Below are 22,321 nucleotides of genomic sequence, written 5' to 3'. Positions count from 1 at the left end.
AAAATGAAGATCTCAAGAATAAAAAAAAAATCATGGAGAAATTTATGGTACATGTAGAACCACAGCAAAACAACTATGAGAATTGTGGTTACAAAAGAAAACAGAAACGTGGAAACGTAACAATATAAAAATAATAATATAGCTAGCAAATATGAGAGGAAGAGGAAGGAAGGTAGAGAAATGCCTGTCAGTTTTCTCATCTTTCCTGAAAGGGATTCAATAGATTCTGCCTGAGGTTAAAGTATAGAACTTTTAAAATTACTCCAAATTATTAAAGGTTTCATAATTTATTAATTTATGTAGATTCTTTTAAAAATCATTATCTTTTATGATAACCATTTGGCTAAAATTCTGTGATGCTTTTAGTTGCAATTCAGTTTCTTTATTTTGGTTAAATTTAAGTAAAAGCAAATAACATACTTTTTTTAAAGCATGTGTAATTATGTAAGATTTCTGAAATTATTTTTGTCTTTCTTTTGATCTATCTATAAGCAGAAGGTGCTAGGAGAATGCTTATTATATATTAGTGATAATATTTCTGGACAGTGGAATTTGGGGTAATTTTAAAGTTTTTTTATACCTTATTAATTTTTGCAATAAGTTGTCCTATTTTTATAAAATCAATGGAGTATTGTTTGAAAAATTTGAAAAGACATCATGGGGAACTAAATAAGGTTACTTTAATTTGACTGCTAAAAAAGTGAATATAGATATTTCAGTAATATCTCCCAATAAAACAAATGTTTATTAAATAAGCCATATTTATGTTTTCTGCTGCTCTGACTCTTTCAGCTGGGCATTGTTGAAAATCCTTCTGAAATTTTTATGTTATCGTAGGAAATAACATAGTTGTTGTATACATAGTTTTCTGTCTCAGTTGCAAGTAAGAGAAACCAACAAAGGCTATTTTAGGTAAAAATAAAACAAAGAACAAAAGCAAAGTAATATATTGGAAGAAAATGGAGTAAATCCTAGAATCAAAATAGAAGCTAAAAAGCCTTGGAAAGGACAAGAACAAGGAACCTCTAGGTAGCTGGGACTAGTAACTGTCTCTTTAGGGAAGTTCCCCAGGATGGATCGGCTCCAGCTGTTTTCCTTAAGTCATTCCAGGCAGGATTCAGATATCTGCAACCAAGATTGGTTAGTCAGATTTGGGACCTATGCCCACCCCCAGCCTTCAAAAGGCAGGGAGCCTTTGACTGCAGTCCCCAAACTGGATCTTATGGAAAGGAAAAGTGAGGGTTTGTTAGGATGAAGTGAGAATTAATGTCAGGCAGGTAGAAACTACCAATGTCCCCCGTCTTTGCCTCACTTTAAACTTGCAATAAAGTAAGCTTCTCTCCCATTCAGTATGCCACTAGAGGAATTAGCTGATTTAGTTTCTTTATCAGATCAGTTCCTTCATTCCTTTCAAAGTAATTACAGGCTGCTTCTTCCCTGTCTCATGACACTGATTATTAGCTAAAGCTAATTCATCAGCTGGATATAGGTGAAACACCTTTAGCTATCTTTGAGGAAAAGCTTAGTAAATTATTTGTCATTCTCCAACCCAAGAAATGTTCTACCTGTAAGTAAAAGTTTATTAGATACCGTGAGAGGTCTTTGGGTTCAGCTGTTTTCTGTCCCAGCTATAATTAGAAAGCTAGACAAATTATATCAACTCCTAGGGAAAAATCCACACACATACTCTTTTTAATAAATCCAATTTACTCTATTTGCTTGGTATTAACAACTGTTAATGTTATGTCCAAATTCCTTTCCTTCCTCGTTGGAAAGAACTGTATCGCTACAGCCAGGACATACAAATGGATAATTAATTACTCGGCACAGAGGGTTACGTGATTCATCACTGCAATGTGGAAGTAAATGTTGCCAATTGTCAGCTTTTTCCAAACTACGTAGTGTGTTGTATGGTTTATGTCCCAATCAATGGTGGCAAAGCTCCAGAAAGAAATACTACCTAGATATCAGGAACTCATTAAACTGATCAGTCTGTAGTCCTTCGTCAGTGATTTCCAAACCTGGCTGTGTATCAAAATCACTTAGTGACATTTAAAAAAAAAAAAAAAGAAGACATAGGATTCCATCCCCATGCCTACTAAATCAGAATATTCTTGGTTAGGTCGGGGATAGATTCAGGATTTTGCAGAGCCTGAGATCTATACAGTTTGAGGTCTCTCTTTAAGAAAAGGAATACAACAGTGTCTTGTTTTCACACATTTTGCAAAAATATATCATCATATGAACACATTTCTAGGACCAAGGCCCTTATAATGTAAAGGTCTATGTAAGTGATAAACCCTGAAGCTCAACCTTCATTAGCTTCAAGGTGAATCTATCTACCCATGGATTGGGGGCTAGAGATAAATGTGTGGGGGCTAGAGATAAATGTGTGTTCATGTATCTGTGTTTGTGTGCACACATGCACACGTGTGCTTGTGTGCGTGGTTTAAGCTCCCAGCTGAGAAGATCCAGAACTGTGCCTCTCCCTTCAGTGGCCTCTGTACTACTTATTCCATGCACCTTAATTTCTTTTTTTTTCCTCGATGTCTTTCCTTTCCCTCTCCTCTTTGTTACTTTCTCTTGTGCTTTCTTTTTCTACCTCCCATTTCTTTGATTTTTTTCCCCTATTTTTTATTAGTCCCTAGAATGGTGATGATACTCACAACCCCCTTGCTGGATTTTGGGGTTGAAATAATAGCTGGACTTTCTGAAAGACAGACAGGTATATCAGGCAGCAAACTGGCAGTGGAAGGGGCCATTGGTAGGAAAATTATAGGGAAAATCAACAACAAAGAATATAGGAAGTTTAGTATTCTCTATATTTTAATCTAGTTCTCCACTAAACTATCAAAACTTCAATTGAAAAGCTTTAAATTTCATGTCTTTTATTTCCTTTGCCTTTCTTATGGCAGAAATGCCCATAAGCAAAAATTATTGCAAGTATCTAAGCTGAAAATAGCCTCTGGCTTACAACTGTTCTGGTTACAGTTTGGGAGAAATAATTGAACTGTACTTTCTGTGTATAGTTTTAGTTTGTAAATAGCTTTATGCTTTTTTTCACATGATTTCACATAGTTTTAGGTGTTGGATTTTGTCACCAGTAAATGTGTATGTTTGGCTTGAGAAGCACTGGGTTAGATAGGAAACCCACTGTAGGAAATGTCAAGTTATTTGTTTTACTCTGGTAAAATTAACTGATCTATCCAGTAGAAACCTTTTAAAAGCTGGGGTTTTTTTACTTTGTAAAAATAAAACATGCCAGTATTGAAAAATATTAAATATAAAAACATATAAGAAAAAATATATATTACCTATAATCTCCCCAAAGACACCTGTAGTCATCACAGTGACCGATATACTTGAAGCTACTCAATAAGTATTTTTAGAATTAAAGAATGAGTGTGAACTCTAGAGAATAAACAAGACTACTTTTTGAGTTTTTTCTAAATGCTTATAATTGTGATATCTAAGATATATATACACAGTCCCTGACTTGCAATGGTTTGACTCATTATTTTTCAATTTTGCAATGGTGGAAAGGCGATACACAGTCAGTAGAGATAGTACTTCTAGTACTCCTACAACCATTCTGTTTTTCACTTTCAGTACAGTGTTCAATAAATTACATGAGATATCTAACAACTTTGTTGTAAAATAGGTTTTGTGTTAGATGATTTTGCCAAGTATAGGTTAAGGTAAGTGTTCTGAGCCCATTTAGGTGGGCTAGACTGAGCTATGATGTTTAATAGGTTAGGTGTAGTAAATACATTTTCAACTTACTGTGTTTTCAACTAATAATGGGTTTATTAGGACATACCCCCATTGTAAGTCGAGGGGCATCTATAGTTAAATGAACATTTTATATATTGAATGCTAATAAATAAAGGCTTTATGCCAGACAGTGACTATTCAGAGATGAATAAGGGTGGTCTTTACCCCCTCAGTGGAGTTTATATCTAGTAGAAGAAACCAGTATATTCCTACCAATATAAGGACACTTAGACTCACAAGGACACAAAGAGCAACTATGTAAAATCCCATGTAAGAAATTTCTTACAAATCTAAGTGTCAAGAAAAGATTTTTTTCCTTTTTACATCCTTGACTCCTCTTTTTCCCATTCTGCATCCAATCCATGAGCAAATACTATTGGTCCTATCTTTAAAATCTATTCAAAATTCAACCCTTTCTCTCCATCTCTACCATGCAGCCTGGGCCAATCCATTATCACATCTTGCTTGGATACTTGCAGTGGCCTCCTTATTGGTCTCCCTGCTTCTTTCTGTTCTTGCCTCCTTATAGTCTTTTCTCAACCCAGAAACCAGAGCAGTTCTTTGAAAATTTAAGCTAAATCGTATCACTCCTCTGCCCCAAATTTTTCAGTGGATTCCCATTTTATTTAGAGTGAAATCCAGTATGATTAAAATGGCCTACAAAATGATTTTTTCCACCCTCTTCTCCATTAATTCCCTGATCTATTTTAGCTATTCTTCATCATTCTAGAAGAAACCAGCAATCTTCCCACCTCATGGCCTTGGCCCTAGACTTTCTCTACATGAAATGACTTTCCCATAGATATCTGTGTGGCTTGCTCCTCTGTCCCTTCAAGTTTTTGGTCAAATGTCACTTTTTTTTGTGAGGCCCTCCCTGGCCACCTTAGTTAAAATTGCAATACTCTCACCTTGATCCCTGCTTTATTTTTCTCCAAATAATTTTCACCTGGTGATAAATTATATATTCCACTTATAGATTTGTATTCAGAATATAAGCTCCAAAGGGCAGGGATTTTATCTCTTTATCACCAGCTCTTAAAACATTACCTGGTACATAGCAGGTACTCAATTAGTATTTGTTGAATGAAAGAAGAGATCATCTGTTCACTTTGCTATTATCCCCCCATGTTCGTCTCTCTTCCTCTGGTTTCCTTTGCTTCGATATCAAGATACTTTTATAATGTTTATTGATCAGCCTGACAGCATGTATGTTTTCACCAATGTTGGTGTCTCCTAAGTAGTGGTCACTAAAATCACATCCTACTCTGCTGCACACTGGGTCAGACAAATTTTTGTATCTGAGACCTGCTTGAAACTGATGCTTTGCCTTTATAGTGATCTGGAAAACTCAGTTCACGAATGTGGACAAGGCAGATATTTGACAGAGACATAAATGTATTTTTTCGTATCTATGAACTAATGTATTTAAACCCAGAATTCACTTCTCATAACATGAGGAAATCTAATATAATGTCAGGATTTTGAAAAGGATGCATAATTCTTTGATAAGTAATATATGTATTTATGCAGGCTGGAATAAAAAAGAATCATTGAACTAGGGATTTTGAGGTTCTCAGCTAATGTTAGAGTGGTAAGGCTTTTTTTTCTTCCTCATCTTGAATTCTAAAATTTAATAAGGGGGATTGTCAGGGGAACCTAACATTCCACTCAAAGGGTTGGTTACCACCAAATATCGCACCACTAAAAACAGAGCAGTGGATCAGATTCTTGTTAAATGTAGGTTAGTTCTAAATACAGCCCTTGTTTATTACATTTTTGGAAATCACATAATAAGAAATAGTTTCTACATACCCAGATTTGTGTCTTTCTGTTTGTAAAATAAAAATAAATAGGAAGGGAAAAGGGAGAAAATGGCTTTCCTTGCTACTGAGGCATTAAAAGACGCTTTAAAAAAAATTATTTACTTGAACTTGCTTTTCCACCAACTCGTTTATCTCATAGGAAGGAAAGCAGAGGCAACCTATAAATAAGGCTTACATTTCTGTTTCAGGATGTATATAGGGCAGGAGAGTCTCTTCCCAGAAAGGTCAAGGGCCACAGCCAGTTTGCTCCTTTTGTGAGTCAGAAAATATTTGTTTGTTGCTATTCTGAACTTAATAGGTAGAGTTATGTAAAGTGAATGTTCCCATATGCATGCAGCATCTTGAAAACGATAGCACAATTCAAAGTTTTCACTCTCTAATGTATCTGTCCGCCATTGGTGAGCAATTGTTTTATTATTAATGTATGTATTTTCCACTTGATTTTCAGAGATTCAGAGTTCCACAGTCTTTAAAATTTTCACAAATACCTGATCATTTGAAAAAAAATTCTATAAACTTATTTTTTCCCTGAATTTACTTTTTTAACTTTCATGTCTCTAAGAATAGACTATGTTTATTTTACTAGTACTTTCCTTCAAATTACATGAAATCATGCTTTGCTATAGTCTAATAATAGAAAAATTATCTGTTTTCCTTTCTTCATCAATGTAACTTAATAAATATCTACTAAGTACTTGCAAAGATAGAAACACTATGCTAGGATTTTTAAAAAAATGTATTACACCATGAAAGGATACACAATACCATTAATCCTTAGGGAAATGCAAATTAAAACCCACAATGAAGTAACAATACATACCCACTGGAATGGCTAGAATCAAAGAGACATACATTACCAAGTATCGGCAAGGATGTGGAGAAACTGGAACCTTCACACATTCTGGTGGGAATGCAAAATAGTATAACCACTTTGGAAAATATTTTGTCAGTTTCTCATAAAGATAAACATACACTTACCATGTGACCCAGAAATTCCACTCCTAGGTATTTACCCAAGTGAAATGAAAACATATGCCCACATAAAGACATATATGCTAATGTGTATAGCAGCATTATCTGTAACAGCTCCAAAGTGGAAACTACCCAAATGTCCGTTAATAGAATGAAATACTACATAGCATCGAGGATGAATACGTAACACTACCAGTACACATGACAATGTGGGTAAATATCACAAACATAATGGGTAACTAAAAACCCAGAAGAGCATGTGGTGTTTGGTTCTGTTTGCTTAAAGTTCAAAAACAGAAATGCTAATATGTGTGGTTGGAAGTCAAGATAATGGTTATTCTTATTGATTGAAATGGGGATGAAGGGACTTCAGGGGCGCTGATCACACTCTGTTTCTCAATCTGGATACTGTCACACAGCTGTGTTAACTTTGTTAAAATTCAACAACTTGCAACCTTCAGACCTGTGCAACTTTGTACATGTAATTATGCTTCCAAAAAGTTAATTAAAAATATGAAAAATAAATGACACTTGATTTTCAGTGATTCAGAGGTCCTAGATAGAGCATACTCCCATTCACTGCTTCAAAGACGTCATAATCTAGTGAGGAAGATAAACATGATGATAAATACTTTTAATATGAAACAAACTGATAAGTGCTGCATTGGAAATATAAAATAAATGCAATGAAGAAAAGGAAATTATTGACAAAAAAGGACAATCTGGAAATACTTTAGAGTGTGGTCAGTATTGGGTTTACTACACTTAAGAGGAAGAATGTAATAACGTATAAACATGGAATGAAAGGACATAAATTAGAAGTAAAGAGATTAAAAGTATTGTATAACAGTAAAACTACTATTTGAGGGACCACATTGTTTTAAAGTATCAGAACATATAAGCTATTTATATCCTTAAAAGTGAGCTCTTTTGTTTGAGCTCTTTTGTTTTTAGTTGACTGACTTTGCCCCGAGTTGTAGGTTATTCTGTTCCGGTGGTTCTCGGCCATGGCTGTGCATCAGGATCACGGAAGCTTTTATAGCTTCTCCGGAGTCAGAATCTCCAGGGGTGGGACTCGGGTATCTGTGCTTTGACTAGGCACCTGCCATTCTCCGGAACAGCCAGGGTTAGGAACCACCGCTGTAGTCCCTGCGGGGTGGAGGGAGCTTTTGCAGGGACCAACAACACAACAACAAATGTCTCTGAAACTGTCATTTCTTTGTTTTGGGAGCTTCTGTGGCTTCTAAAAAGAAGAGCACTTTTCATATTTATCCCTTTGTAACCATGCCAAGAAATTTCTTTGCAAATGGCTTTTATCGAAGTATTACATGAAAGATGTTAATCCTACTGTTAAATTTTAACCCTAATTCTTTTAAGCAGTAGGGCTTTTCTTCTGATTTTATTACAGGTACATAGATCCGTAGCAGAAGATAGAACTCGAAAGGACAAAATGGTACATGCAGGTCACTTGTTAATGCATTTGTATGACTAATCTTCTTTCTATGAGGAAAAAGTTATTTTTAGTCCTAACATTTATATCTCAGATGTTTCATTGTGAAAATACCTGTTTTCACTTAGAAAATTTTAGTCCTCTGCTTAATTCATTTGTTATCTATTATTAGCTTATCCATGCTTTTTTTAACTCTGTTTTGAAATAATTTTAGAATTACAAAAAAGTTGCAAAAATAGTAGAGTTCACTCATACTCTTCACCTAGCTAACCTGGGTGACAACTTATATAACCATAATATAATTATCAAAGCCAGAAATTAACATTGAAACAGTAAGATTAACTAAACTACAAATCTTATTTAAATTTTACCAGTTTTTTCCTAAGTTCTTTGTCTGTTCCAGGATCCAATCCAGGATCCCACATTGGTCACCTTAGTCTCCTCCAATGTGACAGTTCTTCATTCTATTTTTGTATTTCATCACCTTGACCCTTTTGATGAATAGCAGTGAATTAATTTGTAGAATGTTTCTCATTTTGGGTTTGTCTAATGTTTTCTTATGAGTAAATTGAGGTTATTCATTTTGGTAGGAGTACTGCAGAAGTGATAAAGGGATGCATGATGTTTGTATGTGGTATTACTGGTGATGTTAACCTTGATCGTTTGGTTAAGGTTAACGTGGTGTCTGCTGTTCTCTCCCCTGTAAAGTTAGAATTTTCCCCTCAGCAATTTATAAATATCTTTGACGTTACAGCAATATTGTTTCTCCTCCAACTTTCACCAACTGCATTGAGCATCCATTGGTGGATCTTACCTGTAATGATTATTACTGTGGTCTTTGCCTGATGATATTTTTGTATTTTGCTCATTCCATCTATATTTATTAATTGGAATTCTTCAGTAAGGAAGAGGTTTCCCTCCTTGCCTATTTATTTATTTATTCATTTGATTATTTGTATCAGTACGGACTCGTGGATACTTAATTTGTTAACTATAATCCAATATTATCATTATTTATTTTAATGCCCAAATTGTTCCAGCTCTGGCCATTGGCAGCTCCTTCAGATTGTAGCCTGTGTCTTTTGACATGCCCTCATTCTTTTTAAAGCACTAATTTTTCTGACATCATAAGATGTTCCAGACTCATGTTGTATTTTCCCTGCCCCAGTCCTGGAATCAACAATTTCTCAAAGAAGATCCTCTTATTGGAGAAGGTATTTGGAAACCAGGATCTGAGGGCTACTACAGTACCATTACTCCTAGTCTCTCTCAGAAGAGCTAGGAAATATACATACGTGTACTGAACCAGACATACAAAAACACCATATTATTTATTTCTATATCTATATGTGTATGTGTATACTGAAAGCTATGAATTCATTCTAATACCTCTGATTTCAATTTAGTACCGCAAGCTTCATTATAAGCCTCTCCCATTTTCTTACTGGTAACTTCTTTAACAATGAAAAGCTTGGCTGCATTGTTTCCATTCCTAGATTACACATAAAGTAGTTAAGTAATTGAAATAGATTTACTAACTGGAGTACAGTGTTTGCTTACAGTTCTTTTTGGTTTTCGTCTTAGAATATGCAATCAAAATGTTTTCCAAAGCAACTTAAACTAATTCTTAATTCCCATCCCCTTTTTGTAGTTGTATTATTCACCTGGGAGGTTATGCTGTTCATTTATAATAGAATTGGATTCATTTGTTACTATTTGTATTCTTCTTTGGGTTCTTCTACACTTTTTATTCGGGGAAGTATGTAAAGCTGCGGTCCCCAACTCCCGGGCTGTGGACCGATCCTGGTCTGTGGCCTCTTAGGAACCAGACACACAGCAGGAGGTGAGCAGTGGTTAGCGACATGTGAGCGAGCTGAAGCTTCATCTGTATTTACAGCCGCTCCCCGTCGCTTGCATCACCGCATAAGCTCCGCCTCCTGTCACATCAGCGGGGCCATTAGATTCTCACAGGAGCGTGCACCCTACTGTCAACTGCATGTGTAAGGGATCTAGGTTGTGTGCTCCTTATGAGAATCTCCTGATGATCTGAGGTGGAGCCGAGGCGGTGGTGCTAGCGCTGGGGAGCAGCTGTAAACACAGATTATCACTAGCAGAGAGGTTTGTCTGCACCATAGATGTAATGCGCTTGAATCATCCCAAAACCATCCCCCCTCCACACCCCAGTCTGTGGAAAAATTGTCTTCCATGAAACAGGTCCCTGGTGACAAAAAGTTTGGGGACTGCTGATGTAAAGCATTACTATGGTTCGGAGAGTCAAAGCTATATAAAAAAGAGATACTGTAAGAAGTGTATTTCCTTCTTCACACCCCCATCCTGACTTTCTGTGCCTCCTTCTTTACTCTTCTTTTCTACCAACAGTTTTGGTAGAAACAATCTTTTGTGTTTGAGTTTATCTTTTCCATATTACTTTTGCACAAATGAGCAGATTCATATGTATTTTATTATATTCCCTTTTGTTTTAAATGAAGGATGGTAGCACGCCATATAAACTCTTTTGCACTTTGCTTTTTTCACTTTAATGATTTTGAAATCATTCCAAATTAGTTCCTAGTAATCTTCCTTATTCATTTTTTACAGCTGTACAGTATTAAATTGTGTGAGTGTAGCATAGTTTCTTCAACCACACTCCTATATGTAGATATTTAGGCTGTTTCCATTATTTTGCAATTTCGATGAATGCTCCAATAAATAAACTTATATATATGCAATTTTGTACCATTAGAAGTATATTTTCAGGGTAGATTCCTTTAAGTGGAATTTCTTCATCAAAATTATGTGCATATGTGCATATATCTTTCAGTCATTCTGTCTGTCACCTATATGCCTATGGAAATGACTATTAATAGGTTAATGTATATCTTTGATCAGCATACAAATTACTGAACTACAGTTTTAATTTGTATACTTTTTTAAAGTTTTTCTTCATTAGTTACACTTAACACATAAAAAGTATATTAAAATTACATTGGAATTAGGAATTAGTCTTGCACAATTTATCCCTTTTCAAGGTTCGATAAATACCACAGAAATGTGTCAACAGCCCCTAATGAAGGTAGTAATCATACTTTACCTTTCCAGCCCTATCGGCCCAGGTACAGACTACAAGTTCATGATCACCGATGGAGAGGAGGCCATTCCAGAACTCTAGCAGTGACATAATGACTAAGTACTACATAATGTTCTCATTTTCCCAGAACCTTTTATTTTTTTAAAACTCTTTTAAGTGTTTTCATTTTATATCAACTGCACCACTGTAGGATGGTTTAGGAAAATACCAAATCATGGCATTTATGTAACACAAAGTCCCTCACATCTATTACCTCATTTGAACTTCAGACCAATCCTGTGAAGAAGTCAGGACATATAGTCAACATCCCCATTGACCACGTGAGGAAGCTGGGACTCATAAAAGTTAAATGTCCTCCTGAGGCCAGATATCTACTAAGTATTTATAGTCAGGCTAGAAGTGAACATAGAACTGTACCACACTACAGTTTTCACAGCTAGCTTGTGAACAACAATGAAAAAATTTCCAAAGGCATGATATTTTCAGAGACAGGTATATATTTTGGAGCCAAAAGATTCCATGACCATTCCTGTCACGGTCACAGGGCAAATGCTTAGCTACCTATAAGCTGTAACGTTCAAGTCTTGAATAGTGGTAAAGAGGTATGTGCAGAATTAACCCCACCCTGGGCGCTGCCGCTCTAACAGAAGGAGCACCGGCTTTGGAGTGCTCCGGCCAGAATAAGTTTATGGCGCATTGGTTTGTGAATGAAAACCCTGACACAATGCCACAAATATCAAAAAGAAATCGAAATGGTTTGTTAATTATTTCCTCATTCTAAGATAGCATAAGTTGATTTCTGTGACATTAAAGGTGGATGATATTTCCCAAAATGTGTTGACCAGATTGATAAGAACAGAGTAAATTACTGTGGTTCTGCCACTTTATTAGAGTTGGGGCCTTGGTGAGCTATGATATTTAACCTCGGTTTTCTTACCTCTAAAATGGGTATTGTTCTGGAGGGCTGTTTGAGGGATGAAGAGAAACTTCATCAGAGAGACCCTCCCTGATGCCCCCCATCTAAATGTTATTCTCAGCCGCAGTAATCAGTCCGTTTCCTTCAGAGCATTTCTCATAATTTAGAGTTATATTTACTTTTATGTTTGTTTGTTTTACATGTGTCTCTTCTACTAGACCAGAAGCTTCATGACATCAAGAACTCTGCTTGTTTATGCTACTCTGTATCCCTTGTGCCTACTTCGGTGCTGTTAATCATTGCATCAATATTTCTGGAATGATTCTTGCCACTTTCTTGTACTTGTTTTTACCTCAGCCACACAGAATGACCTGCATCTCCCCCGTGCTTTTTCATCCACCTTTACACATGCTGTTCCCTTTGCCCAACATATTTGACCTCACTCCTTGTTTTTCTGGAGAATCCTTATTCATTCTTCAAGACCTGTCTCATCTGATCTGTTCCATGAGGGCTTCCTCCCCTGAAGAATGAGTGGCTCCCATGCCATGCCCCCTTAGCATTCCTCTATTATAGCCATTAGTGTATTGAACTAATATTTTTAAGAACCTGCTCTGAACCAGGCATATGTGGGTTCTGGGCATGCAGCAGTGAATAGGAGCTGTCACTCTAATGGGGGAGTGGGCCATAAAAAAAGTACATAAATCAATAAGAACATTCTCAATAGCAGTAAATAATAACGTGATCAGTTCTGAGAAGCTGGCCTTTGACTTGAGGTCTGAAAGGTGAGGAGTTAGGAATGGGAAGAGACGAGGGATGAGGACCGTATTGTGACTGTTTACTTGGCTGATCCTCATTTCTACCCAACCCCCCCTCCACGCCACTGTCCTTGGAACTCCATGCATCTTTGTATTGCCAGTGCCCAGCACAGGCTGGGTGTGTCACATCACACTTCTGTCACTGGTGGTGCCGCCTGTGAGAATTGCCAGGTGCCTAGCCCCATGGTTTGGATTTGGTAGACCTCATGTGCAGCCAGGGCTGAGAGCCGCTTCCCAACTTAAAACCCACTCCCCCACTTACTATCCTGTGACACTAGAAAAGTTATTCAGTCTCCCTGGGACTCCATTTCCTGATCATTAAAGTGGAAATAACAATAAGACTTCACAGGGTTGCAGTGAGGATTAAATCAGATAATGCACCTGAAATTCTTAGCCCAGGGCTGGCACATTTAAAGTAGTTAATAAATGTTGGCAGAAATGCTCTAGAGCTCATGAGGTATTTATTGGATAAATGAATGAGTTAAGAAATAATAAAATTTAATTCTAACTTCAGTAATAGAACTAGCTCAAAACAAAACCTGAATACCCTGATTTATCTTCAGTTGTCTTATTTATTGTGTATTTTAATTTGTACAACAAAAGAAAAAAGAAGGAAAACACCAAAGCAGTGATTTTACCACCCAGAGTTGATATCTATTGACTCTTCATCTGCTCATATATTCCAAAGCTTCTCATACCATTTGATTTGCCTTATTCTGGTTAGTACGGGGCTTTCATGTTCTAGCCTCAAACCTCAATAAAGCAACTGCACACAATCTGCTGACCTTGGGCCACCCTACAACTTGTGCTTTATCATCTTTGGAAATCACAATTTGAGCACTTTGTATTGAAAGAAATTTCTTTTATGTATCTGCTACTTCATTCATCATAGGAGATTTTCAGGATATCATAACCAATGAAAGCTATGACAATACCAGAGAGAACAATTTTCTTAGGTCAGGGACATTAATGGGATTAACCTGAAATATTGCTCCTACTACACAAAAACATTATTCAGACTATTTTAGCAAACCTTTAGTAGTTGGCAAATTTCCACCCCATACCCCTGGAAAACTCTAAATGCCAAAACAGCGTGTATAAAGATGAGAGCATTAACAAACTGGTGGCATGAAGAACTTAAAAAAAAAAAAAAAATCCTTCCTCTATGGTATTTTCACTGAAAAACACTGAGATGAGTGTTGTTTTTATAAACACCAAATATCTAGCTACTTGGTAGTGGCCTTGATACTGGAATGTATGGGCACGAGTTTTTGAGAAAAAAAAAAATTTACTGAGGTAATTAGCATAGAGATTTTGCCAAGTATTCTTTTCTGTGAGCTGTAAGAGTTAATATTTATTTGCGCGAGTAATTTACTCTGTTCTTATCAATCTAGTCAACACATTTTGGGAAATATCATCCGCCTTTAATGTCACAGAAATCAACTTATGCTATCTTAGAATGAGGAAATAATTAACAAACCATTTTGATTTCTTTTTGATATTTGTGGCATTGTGTCAGGGTTTTCATTCACAAACCAATGCGCCATAAACTTATTCTGGCTGGAGGTCCTGAAATCTGGTTTTCTGCTCCATAGTGTAGAGGTGTGCATGTTTATCAAGTCTGAAGTCTGTAGAAAAGAGCCACATTCACTGATTGGTTGCTCCGAGAGGGCAATGGGTTATGGAGGTTTTCGGTGATAAGTAGTGCGCATCGTAGATTACGGGATAAGTGTCTACACTTTAGTAGTGGTACAATGCTAAACAGTCAAGAGATACCGTCATAGTTTTCAGATGACAGGCTTCATTTTATATGTTAATAGGAGGAAGACTTTTGATATGGTGAGGAAATTCACCATAACAAATGCATTCCCTTTACTGCACTCTAGCAAGGCACCAATTAAATTCAGCTGTATGTGTAATGTACTCTTAATTCCTAACAGTCCTAAGAAGCACTGATGTGAAAGATATTGTATACTCTTGTATTTTACAGGTCATGAACAGATGGAAAAAATTATACCAATTGGTAAAGAAATTCACATGCAATATAACACATCTCAAAATGGTGTTTACATAGGTTTTTCTTTTTAAAAAATTATTAAAGTTATCTTGGCTAAAATTTAGTTAGTACTTGGGGTTTTTTTTGTAATGTTATATCTGAAATTCATTTTAATTTATTCCTGTTGCAGATATGAATGTTTGAAAGTACAGGTAACCTCGTAATGAATAAAGCTGATAAAAGGTTGTGTCCAATGAAAGGGAAATTATGGAATGATTATTCACTTTGCAAAAGGGTTTGTCATAAGGCAAGCTTTCCTAAAGCATTTCAAATTTAATTTAGTATATAAAACATTAATTTACACACAACATTTCAGGAACAAATTTAGTGAGGAAATGAGAGAAATGGTCATAATAAGATAGAGATCCCTTACACTGCTAACATCAGTGCTTTCTTTCTCTCTGTCCCTCCTTGCAGCATTGATAGCCATTGGGCGATACAGCATGACAATAGAGACCGTGGACGTTGGATGGTGTAAAGAAATTACGGATCAAGGAGCCACCCTGATCGCACAGAGCAGCAAGTCTCTGAGATATTTGGGGCTGATGAGATGTGATAAAGTAAGAATTGTCTATCGAGTTGTTTGTTTTCTACATTTCAGTCTAGTTAATAGCTTGATGTTATATATTCTCTCTCCTTCCTTCTCCCCATGCCCTACATGCAAACACATACACACACACACACTTACATACACTATTATAGCTTTGCATTGTTTGCCTGGTTTTCTAAACTAATCTGAGATTATTTTTGCATTTCTCTATTTAATAATGAATTTTGTGCTTAAGCAGAAAGAAAAAGCAATCATATACCCAGTCAACTTAGGGTTGACTATTTATGAGTCCATGGACCAAAATTAAAAATGTTGCATGGCAAACTGCAATTTGCAGGGTCTAACCATAAAATTCTATTCTGGGTTCCAAGTTTCCTACAACAGTAAAGGTGGAAAGAACAGTGCCAAATTGGTTTTTCACAAGTGTATAATTTTGGTGCTCAACATGTATATATTCTGGCCATTTGGGGCTAAGAAAGGGCCAGCAAGGAGGGGTATGTGGGAATTTGCCTCTCCCCACACATCAGATGCTGTTCCTAGCATGTGAACAGAAATGGTCCCAGAGGTCCTGCCAAAGGCCTGTGGAGCTGGCCAGGAACCCGAGCATGAGTTTGGGAAATGGTGCCACATTTAACACAGGGCCCTTTGAAGATTGAGAATAAAGATAATAAAACTCTATATTGATCACCAGGTACAACACAGGTGTTTTCCCCTTTGTTACTTCCATGTTTTCCCTATAACAAGTATAAGAAATAGTTGTTTACATTGTGAAGGGGAGAAAATGGGGACTCAGAAAGACCAGTCACTGGCTCAAGGATACTCAGCCAAGACTTCACCCACTCAGGTCTTTGGAGTCTGTGGCCAGTGCTTCTGGTACAACCCTTGGGGCAGTCTCCGGCCATGGGGACTGCTTCCTTAGAAAAGGTCTACCTTGGATACTTGCAAAGGAAGTGCTGTCATCTCATACCAATTTACGCATGTGTGCTGCTTTTGCAAATGGTGATTAGGGACAAATCTAGCAAAAGAATGTGAAATTAAATATACATGCCTCTCAAAGGGCACGTATTTTCTAAATGTAGCAAATTTGGGGGCAAATAGAAGAATGGTCCAAATCCTTTGTGTGCTTTGTCATTTTTGTTAATTGACTTTCCTCCAAATGCTTTAAAATTCCAACTTATACTAGACCTTTGCCAGTTAGTTATGTTTAGAGAGATTTTATTATGTATTCTCAGCCCAGCCGAGAAGGCCGACTTACTTTGTAGCTAAGCAACAGCACTGAGATCCAGGGGTTGCAAGTCTCCCTCAAATCTCACTATAACTAACCTACCACTGCTACTAACCCTGTCACTTTCGAATAACTTCCTTTAAAACAAGTTAAAGGGTCCATAGGCAGAGTGCTCTAGAAATAAGAAACAATAACAGTAGAGCTTCTCAGCTTCCACCAAAAGGAACTGCTACACGAATGCTATCTAACCAAAGACGCCAAAATGCACGCACTCAAACGTATTATGTGTTCACGGTCATTCTCAGAAATCACTGTATTTCTAGTCTGTACTCTTAGGTTTGTTAAGATCAGCTCCACCTTCAGAGATAAATTGTAGAAGTTATATGTTCCAATTAGTACAGATTATTGTAGACATACTTGCTGAGCAGCATTTTGCTGATTTTAAATTAAGGAATAGATTCTTTTCTACCCAAATGTAAATTACTCCACAATTAAATAGAGATGCTGTTCAGATTAGCAGTATCCCTGAGGGCTTTAGCCCTTTCTTCGGGGGCCTCTGAATCCTTTCTCCAACCAGAGAGCTATTCTGAGAGCCCACTGGCTCTAGGACCATGCGGTCTGGCCATCGCCTGCTACAGCACAGCCCAGGGACATGCTGGACTCAGCCTTGCTGTCTGTCTTCCTCAGACTTAAAGGCAGCTCAGAGCCAAATGTGAGAGGCTCTGTGAGGATGGCAGACTTTTCCAAACCACACACAAAGCACAAGTAAATTCTTGCACAGAAAGACCTGCTTATTGGTTTAGTTGGATGGAAACCTAGATTAAAGCAGCTATTCAGCTTTCGGATTTTGTATTATGCCATCCATCTCCAGACTTTAAATTACCATCAAGATTCACAGAAAGATTTGAGTAGCAAAGAAGAGGTTAGTAGTGAGGACATGGCCTTTGGAGCCAGAGTTCAGGTCACATGTGGGCTCTGTAATTACCAGTGGTGTCATCTTGGGCAGTTTCCTAGCCTGTCAGTGCCTATTTCCTCCTTGGTAAAGTGAGGATGATACTAGTACCTGCCTTGTAGAATTATAAAAATGTAAATGAGTTAACATATAAAGCACTTACAATCATGTCTGTTGTATATAAAACGCGTTGTGTTACTGATTATTCTTATCATTGATGTCATTATATTAACCTGTGCTGCGATGTTTGAGTTTCTAAATGAGAAAAAGTTATATTGCCCACTATCCCATTTTGAAAGAAAATTAGAGAGGGAAAAAATAAACTCATATTAGAAAAGATACTGCCTATGTACTTTTTCCTCTTCTAAATTTGAAATATTATTATTTATACAAAATATATGTATATATATGTGTGTATATATATGTATGTATATATATAATGTCAATAATAGCACTTTCTACACACTTTACAATGAAAAACTGATACTCTCTGGGACACTGTATTTGAATCAACTTATTAACCATGTGTTCAGGTACAGAAATCAAGAAAGATTTGCAGTGGGAGAAAAGGGTGAGTTGAAAATAAGACAGTTCAAATAGGGAAACAGAATATAATGAGAAAAATAAAGGTGAAAAATAAGAACAGAAACAGGAAACAGAGAAAAACTATGCTTAGGGTATGAAGAAGATCCACTATTTATCTCAATATCTTATCTTCTGGACCAAGAAAGCATTAAAGAACAAAATGAATTTGGGCCTATCGCTCTTCTCCCTGAACCTTAACCAAATCTGCTAACCACTAGTAAAACTCATCAGCATCCTCTCCCTTTCTGCACACCAGCTGGAGAAGCCAAAGAAGAGGCAAGAGCCCTCAGCGTCTACACAGTTAACCCCTGGTCAGGAATGCTGTCAGTGGGATCCCTGCACCAGGGAAAGATGGGGTTTGTGAGGTCTGTGTGTCCTTGCGCTGGTGTTCTGTGTTCCTGAGAAATACCGAAGTCTAGTTGCATTTTCTTTCACTTGCAGTCAGTTTCATTTGGGGCCACCTATATTTAAATTAGAAGCTGTACTTTACCAAACTGGTGATTTGTCCCTCACTTCAACTTTTGAGGAATTTTTAGAATAAGAAAATGTATTTGTTGTAGGAAAAGGTGTTTTTCTTCATTCTGTCTCTCTCATTAGGTAACCAGAACAGAAGAGAAGCATTAAACATATTCTTTGCAGATGAAAGCGACATGTACTTGGATTGTCAAACAATGGCCACATTAAACTGCAGTCAATCTGTGTGGCTGCAACGCCGGTGATTCCTAGGGAGGAGTCCTCCAGTCATTCAGCACATGCAGCATTCGCCGTGCAGTTTTAAAGTCAGGAAGTGCATTAAGAAGTCCCTGTTTGAGTAGCTTTTCCGATTGCTGGATGGATAAGCACGTTAGAGGGTTTTGAAGCTCTCGCCACTTAATCTCCTAAACTTTAGTGCATTGTAAGAACCAAGAGAAGAAAACGCTGTGTGAGACGGCTTTGATGAATTGGGGTGAGCTTATATTCTTAAAGATTGTTCAAAGGCTTACTTGACCTTGGGAATTAGAGTTGACCCGAAATCACCTATCAACTTAACTCACATTTATTTGGTGATTTAGTTAAAAATACTTGTATAATCAACGGGACTCTCTAATAAGAGCAATATGTTTACTCTGGTTTCCACAATTGTAGTCAATCAGTGGCTTTGGTTGTAGAAATTGTTTTCACGACTTCAGTGAATTCTAGATTCTCTATAGATCTGTTTCTTCTAATATATTTTCCTCATATCTTACAAAGCGGTTTGGATGCAGAACAAAACTGAAAAGGAAAAAAAAAAAAAAAACAGGAAAGCTGTAGGGCAAATGGAAAGGCAATGTTCAAGGTTAATGAAAAATGTTTGGGGTAACAAGGTTGATGAGAAAGGAGGGAGCACCGTGGCCTGGCATTGGCTGAGAAACCAGACCTCGCCAGAGGCAGCCTGGCTGTTTTGGGAGACCCTGGTGATAAAATGTCGAGGTGGAAACCTCTGCAGTGTGTGCTAATACAGAAGTTTGGAGACACAGGCCTGAATTATGAGCAGTGAATAACATCATAAACGTAGCAATTCTCAAATGCCAAACCCTTGTGAAAAGCAGTTGGATGAAGAAATGCTGGAGCTTTTAAAAGCTCCCTTTCACTTTCCATTTTTTTTTTAACTTCATGCAGAACTAATTTTATACACTGTTCATTTGATTTGAAAATGCCAGCGTCTGGGGTATCATTAAAGAGCGTTATTGAGGGAGCCACTCTTGGCAAAGCATTTTGCTTAGAATGCTTAGTTCTTATGTCCCTGCGGAGTTATAGATGGGAAGGAGAAAGTGTGCCTCGATTTACCGAATGCCACTCCTCTGCCTTGGCCCTGAGCAGGTAGCTGCCCTTCTGCTTGGAGATTTCTTCACCTTGGCCAGTAGAGGCGCCTGGGGGACCGTGGGGGCCACATTGCTTAAGGAGTAGACATAAATAGATTGTGAAAGGTCCACCCCAATGTCCTATGACCAAAGCCTCTTGGAATTTCTTTGATTTCTAGTTGACATAAATTAGAATTACACAGGCGTGAAGAGTCTGCCCAGAAAAGATCAGAGAGGCTGCTGGGGAGGAGAGCTGCCTCTGTGTGAGCCTATTGATTATCCAGCTGCCTTCAGGCCAGGGGCCTCTGCGGAGGCTGACGACTATTGATCTACACCATGAAAATAATCGAATTAATTCATTTCTCCTCAAACTGCCGTTGCCAAGACTTTTCTCCTCACCTGCCCCCATTCCTGAAGTTCTTAGCTGAGGAATGAAATAGTGATTTCTTTTAATAAATGTAGTTATATTCTTTGGGACATAAGAAATCCTGGTTTTTATTCAGAGTTCCTTATTTAAATGGTAGAGAGATTTTTTTAATCAAATCAATGAGAGGCCAATACAGAGAATAAGTAACAGAAACCCAGTCAGCTCTTTCAAGCCAGGAGTCTGCTTTACAACCTTAAAATATCAAGGGCCAAGTTTTGTGTGCCCAATATAGTGTAAAAATATTCAGGAAAAAATTGACCACTGCATTTCTCAGGAAGTAATTATGGCAAGAAAGCCTCAACAACCTAAATATTTCTGTGGAGAAAATGGAGTTTTTATCAGCTTGTTTAGAAATCATGAGCAGGAAAGCCCTATGGGGAAAATAATATAGGACTCTGTAACTAATATACAGAACTAACTGGAAAAATCAGTTTAAGGGAAAAATAATTTGTGGAGCACTGTGTCCAGGACTGTTTTGGTAGCAATTCAGCCATGAAACAAAGTGTGTACCTGCAGGACCCCCCCTTCCCAGCCACGTATGCACAGCTGTTTCCAGGTTGCCCACAGCCAAAACTTAAGATTTAAAATTGATGCCATATCAAAGAAAATAAAGTGAAGAAAACAAAAGTCCTAATTAGGGCAGGAGTTGGTCGGACTGTGCAGTCCTCTGTCGTGGGCAACACAACAAGTACCGGAACAGCCCTCCGTGCCGTGGGCTCCAAAAGAAAGGGGTGATGAAAAATGGCGAGAGAGTGGCTGGGGTTCTAAAATCTGAACCAAAGTCCTTCACGTAGCATCAGCATCTTGTTCCTTTTGCTGATGAAACAGTTTCTCCAGGTGATTTTCACACAGGAGCACTTTAAAACACATTTTTACAACCCTCTCCTGATTATTCCTGATAATTGAAAGAGGGAAAAACACATCAGCTGAAATCTAGAGGTTACCTCTCAAGCTCATTTTACTCAAGTGTTCCCATCGCCTCTTCCTCCAACCCTATTCACCTGAGCTTCTAAGAAGTGGTAACTGAAAGTCCTTTCCAGTATTTAAATACGAAACCAAGAAACACTGGCATGGAGCTTCATAGAAGAGGTTAAATTGCTGAGCATTAGTGTCAAATTGATAGGTTTTTAAATTCTACCTCCATCACTTTACTATCTATGAGACCTTGGACAACTTAATCTCTAAAAGCTTCAAACTCAACTTCTGAAAAATGAGAATAATAATATTTACCTTATAGGCTTGTTATGAGATTAAATGAATATTGCAATAGAGCATTTAACTCAAAGTCAGGCACACTGTAAACACTCAAGAAATGTTAACTACTATTATCATCATCATTATTATATTATTCATGTATACATACCTGCTTTGGGCTCTTATAGCTGATATATTAACCACCTGCCCCAACAGGTTGATAATATTCTAGCCATGAGTTCAAATTCACAAGCTAAGATCTTAGAAAAACTAGCCTCCTGAAACTCAGGCAGAAATTCTGAAAAATAATAGAATTTCTTTTTTAATCATTAGGACTCATTAAACGATAGTCAAACTCATAAAAGAAGAAGAAACCTGGAGACTGGTAGGAACCAGTCCTTTATTTTGAACAGAGAGTAAAGATTTACCAAGTCAAACAGCTAGTCAATGTCCAGGCTGAGACTTGTTTGGTTTGTTTCTTCAGGAAAAGTGACAGCTGTATAGAACTTTTTAAGGGAATGTGCTACAAGTAGCTGCTTATGTTTTTCTGGCTGCAGTTATGGGATTGATGTATAGCAAAATTGTTTGTTTTTAAAAGGAGGGAAGGAGAGAGACTACTGTGCCCCAAATACTGTAGGGTGAATAGATTGCTGTGTTGGAATGTGCCTGAGGGC

At 37.3% G+C, this 22,321-nt stretch overlaps 1 protein-coding gene across 1 annotated transcript in view; it reads left to right on the top strand.

Moving 5' to 3' along the window:
* Nucleotides 1-22,321, top strand: part of FBXL17 (F-box and leucine-rich repeat protein 17) — a 533,407-nt gene that overhangs the window by 492,661 nt on the left and 18,425 nt on the right. The window contains exon 8 of the mRNA XM_012647377.1: nt 15,312-15,454. Coding sequence (XP_012502831.1) covers nt 15,312-15,454 — 143 coding nt within the window. The remainder of the gene's footprint in view (nt 1-15,311; nt 15,455-22,321) is intronic.

Source organism: Propithecus coquereli, unplaced genomic scaffold, assembly GCF_000956105.1.
Source record: "Propithecus coquereli isolate 6110/MARCELLA unplaced genomic scaffold, Pcoq_1.0 Scaffold265, whole genome shotgun sequence".
Taxonomy (NCBI): domain Eukaryota; kingdom Metazoa; phylum Chordata; class Mammalia; order Primates; family Indriidae; genus Propithecus; species Propithecus coquereli.
The sequence above is the reverse complement of the archived record's forward strand: the minus strand, read 5'-3'. Positions and strand labels throughout refer to the sequence as shown.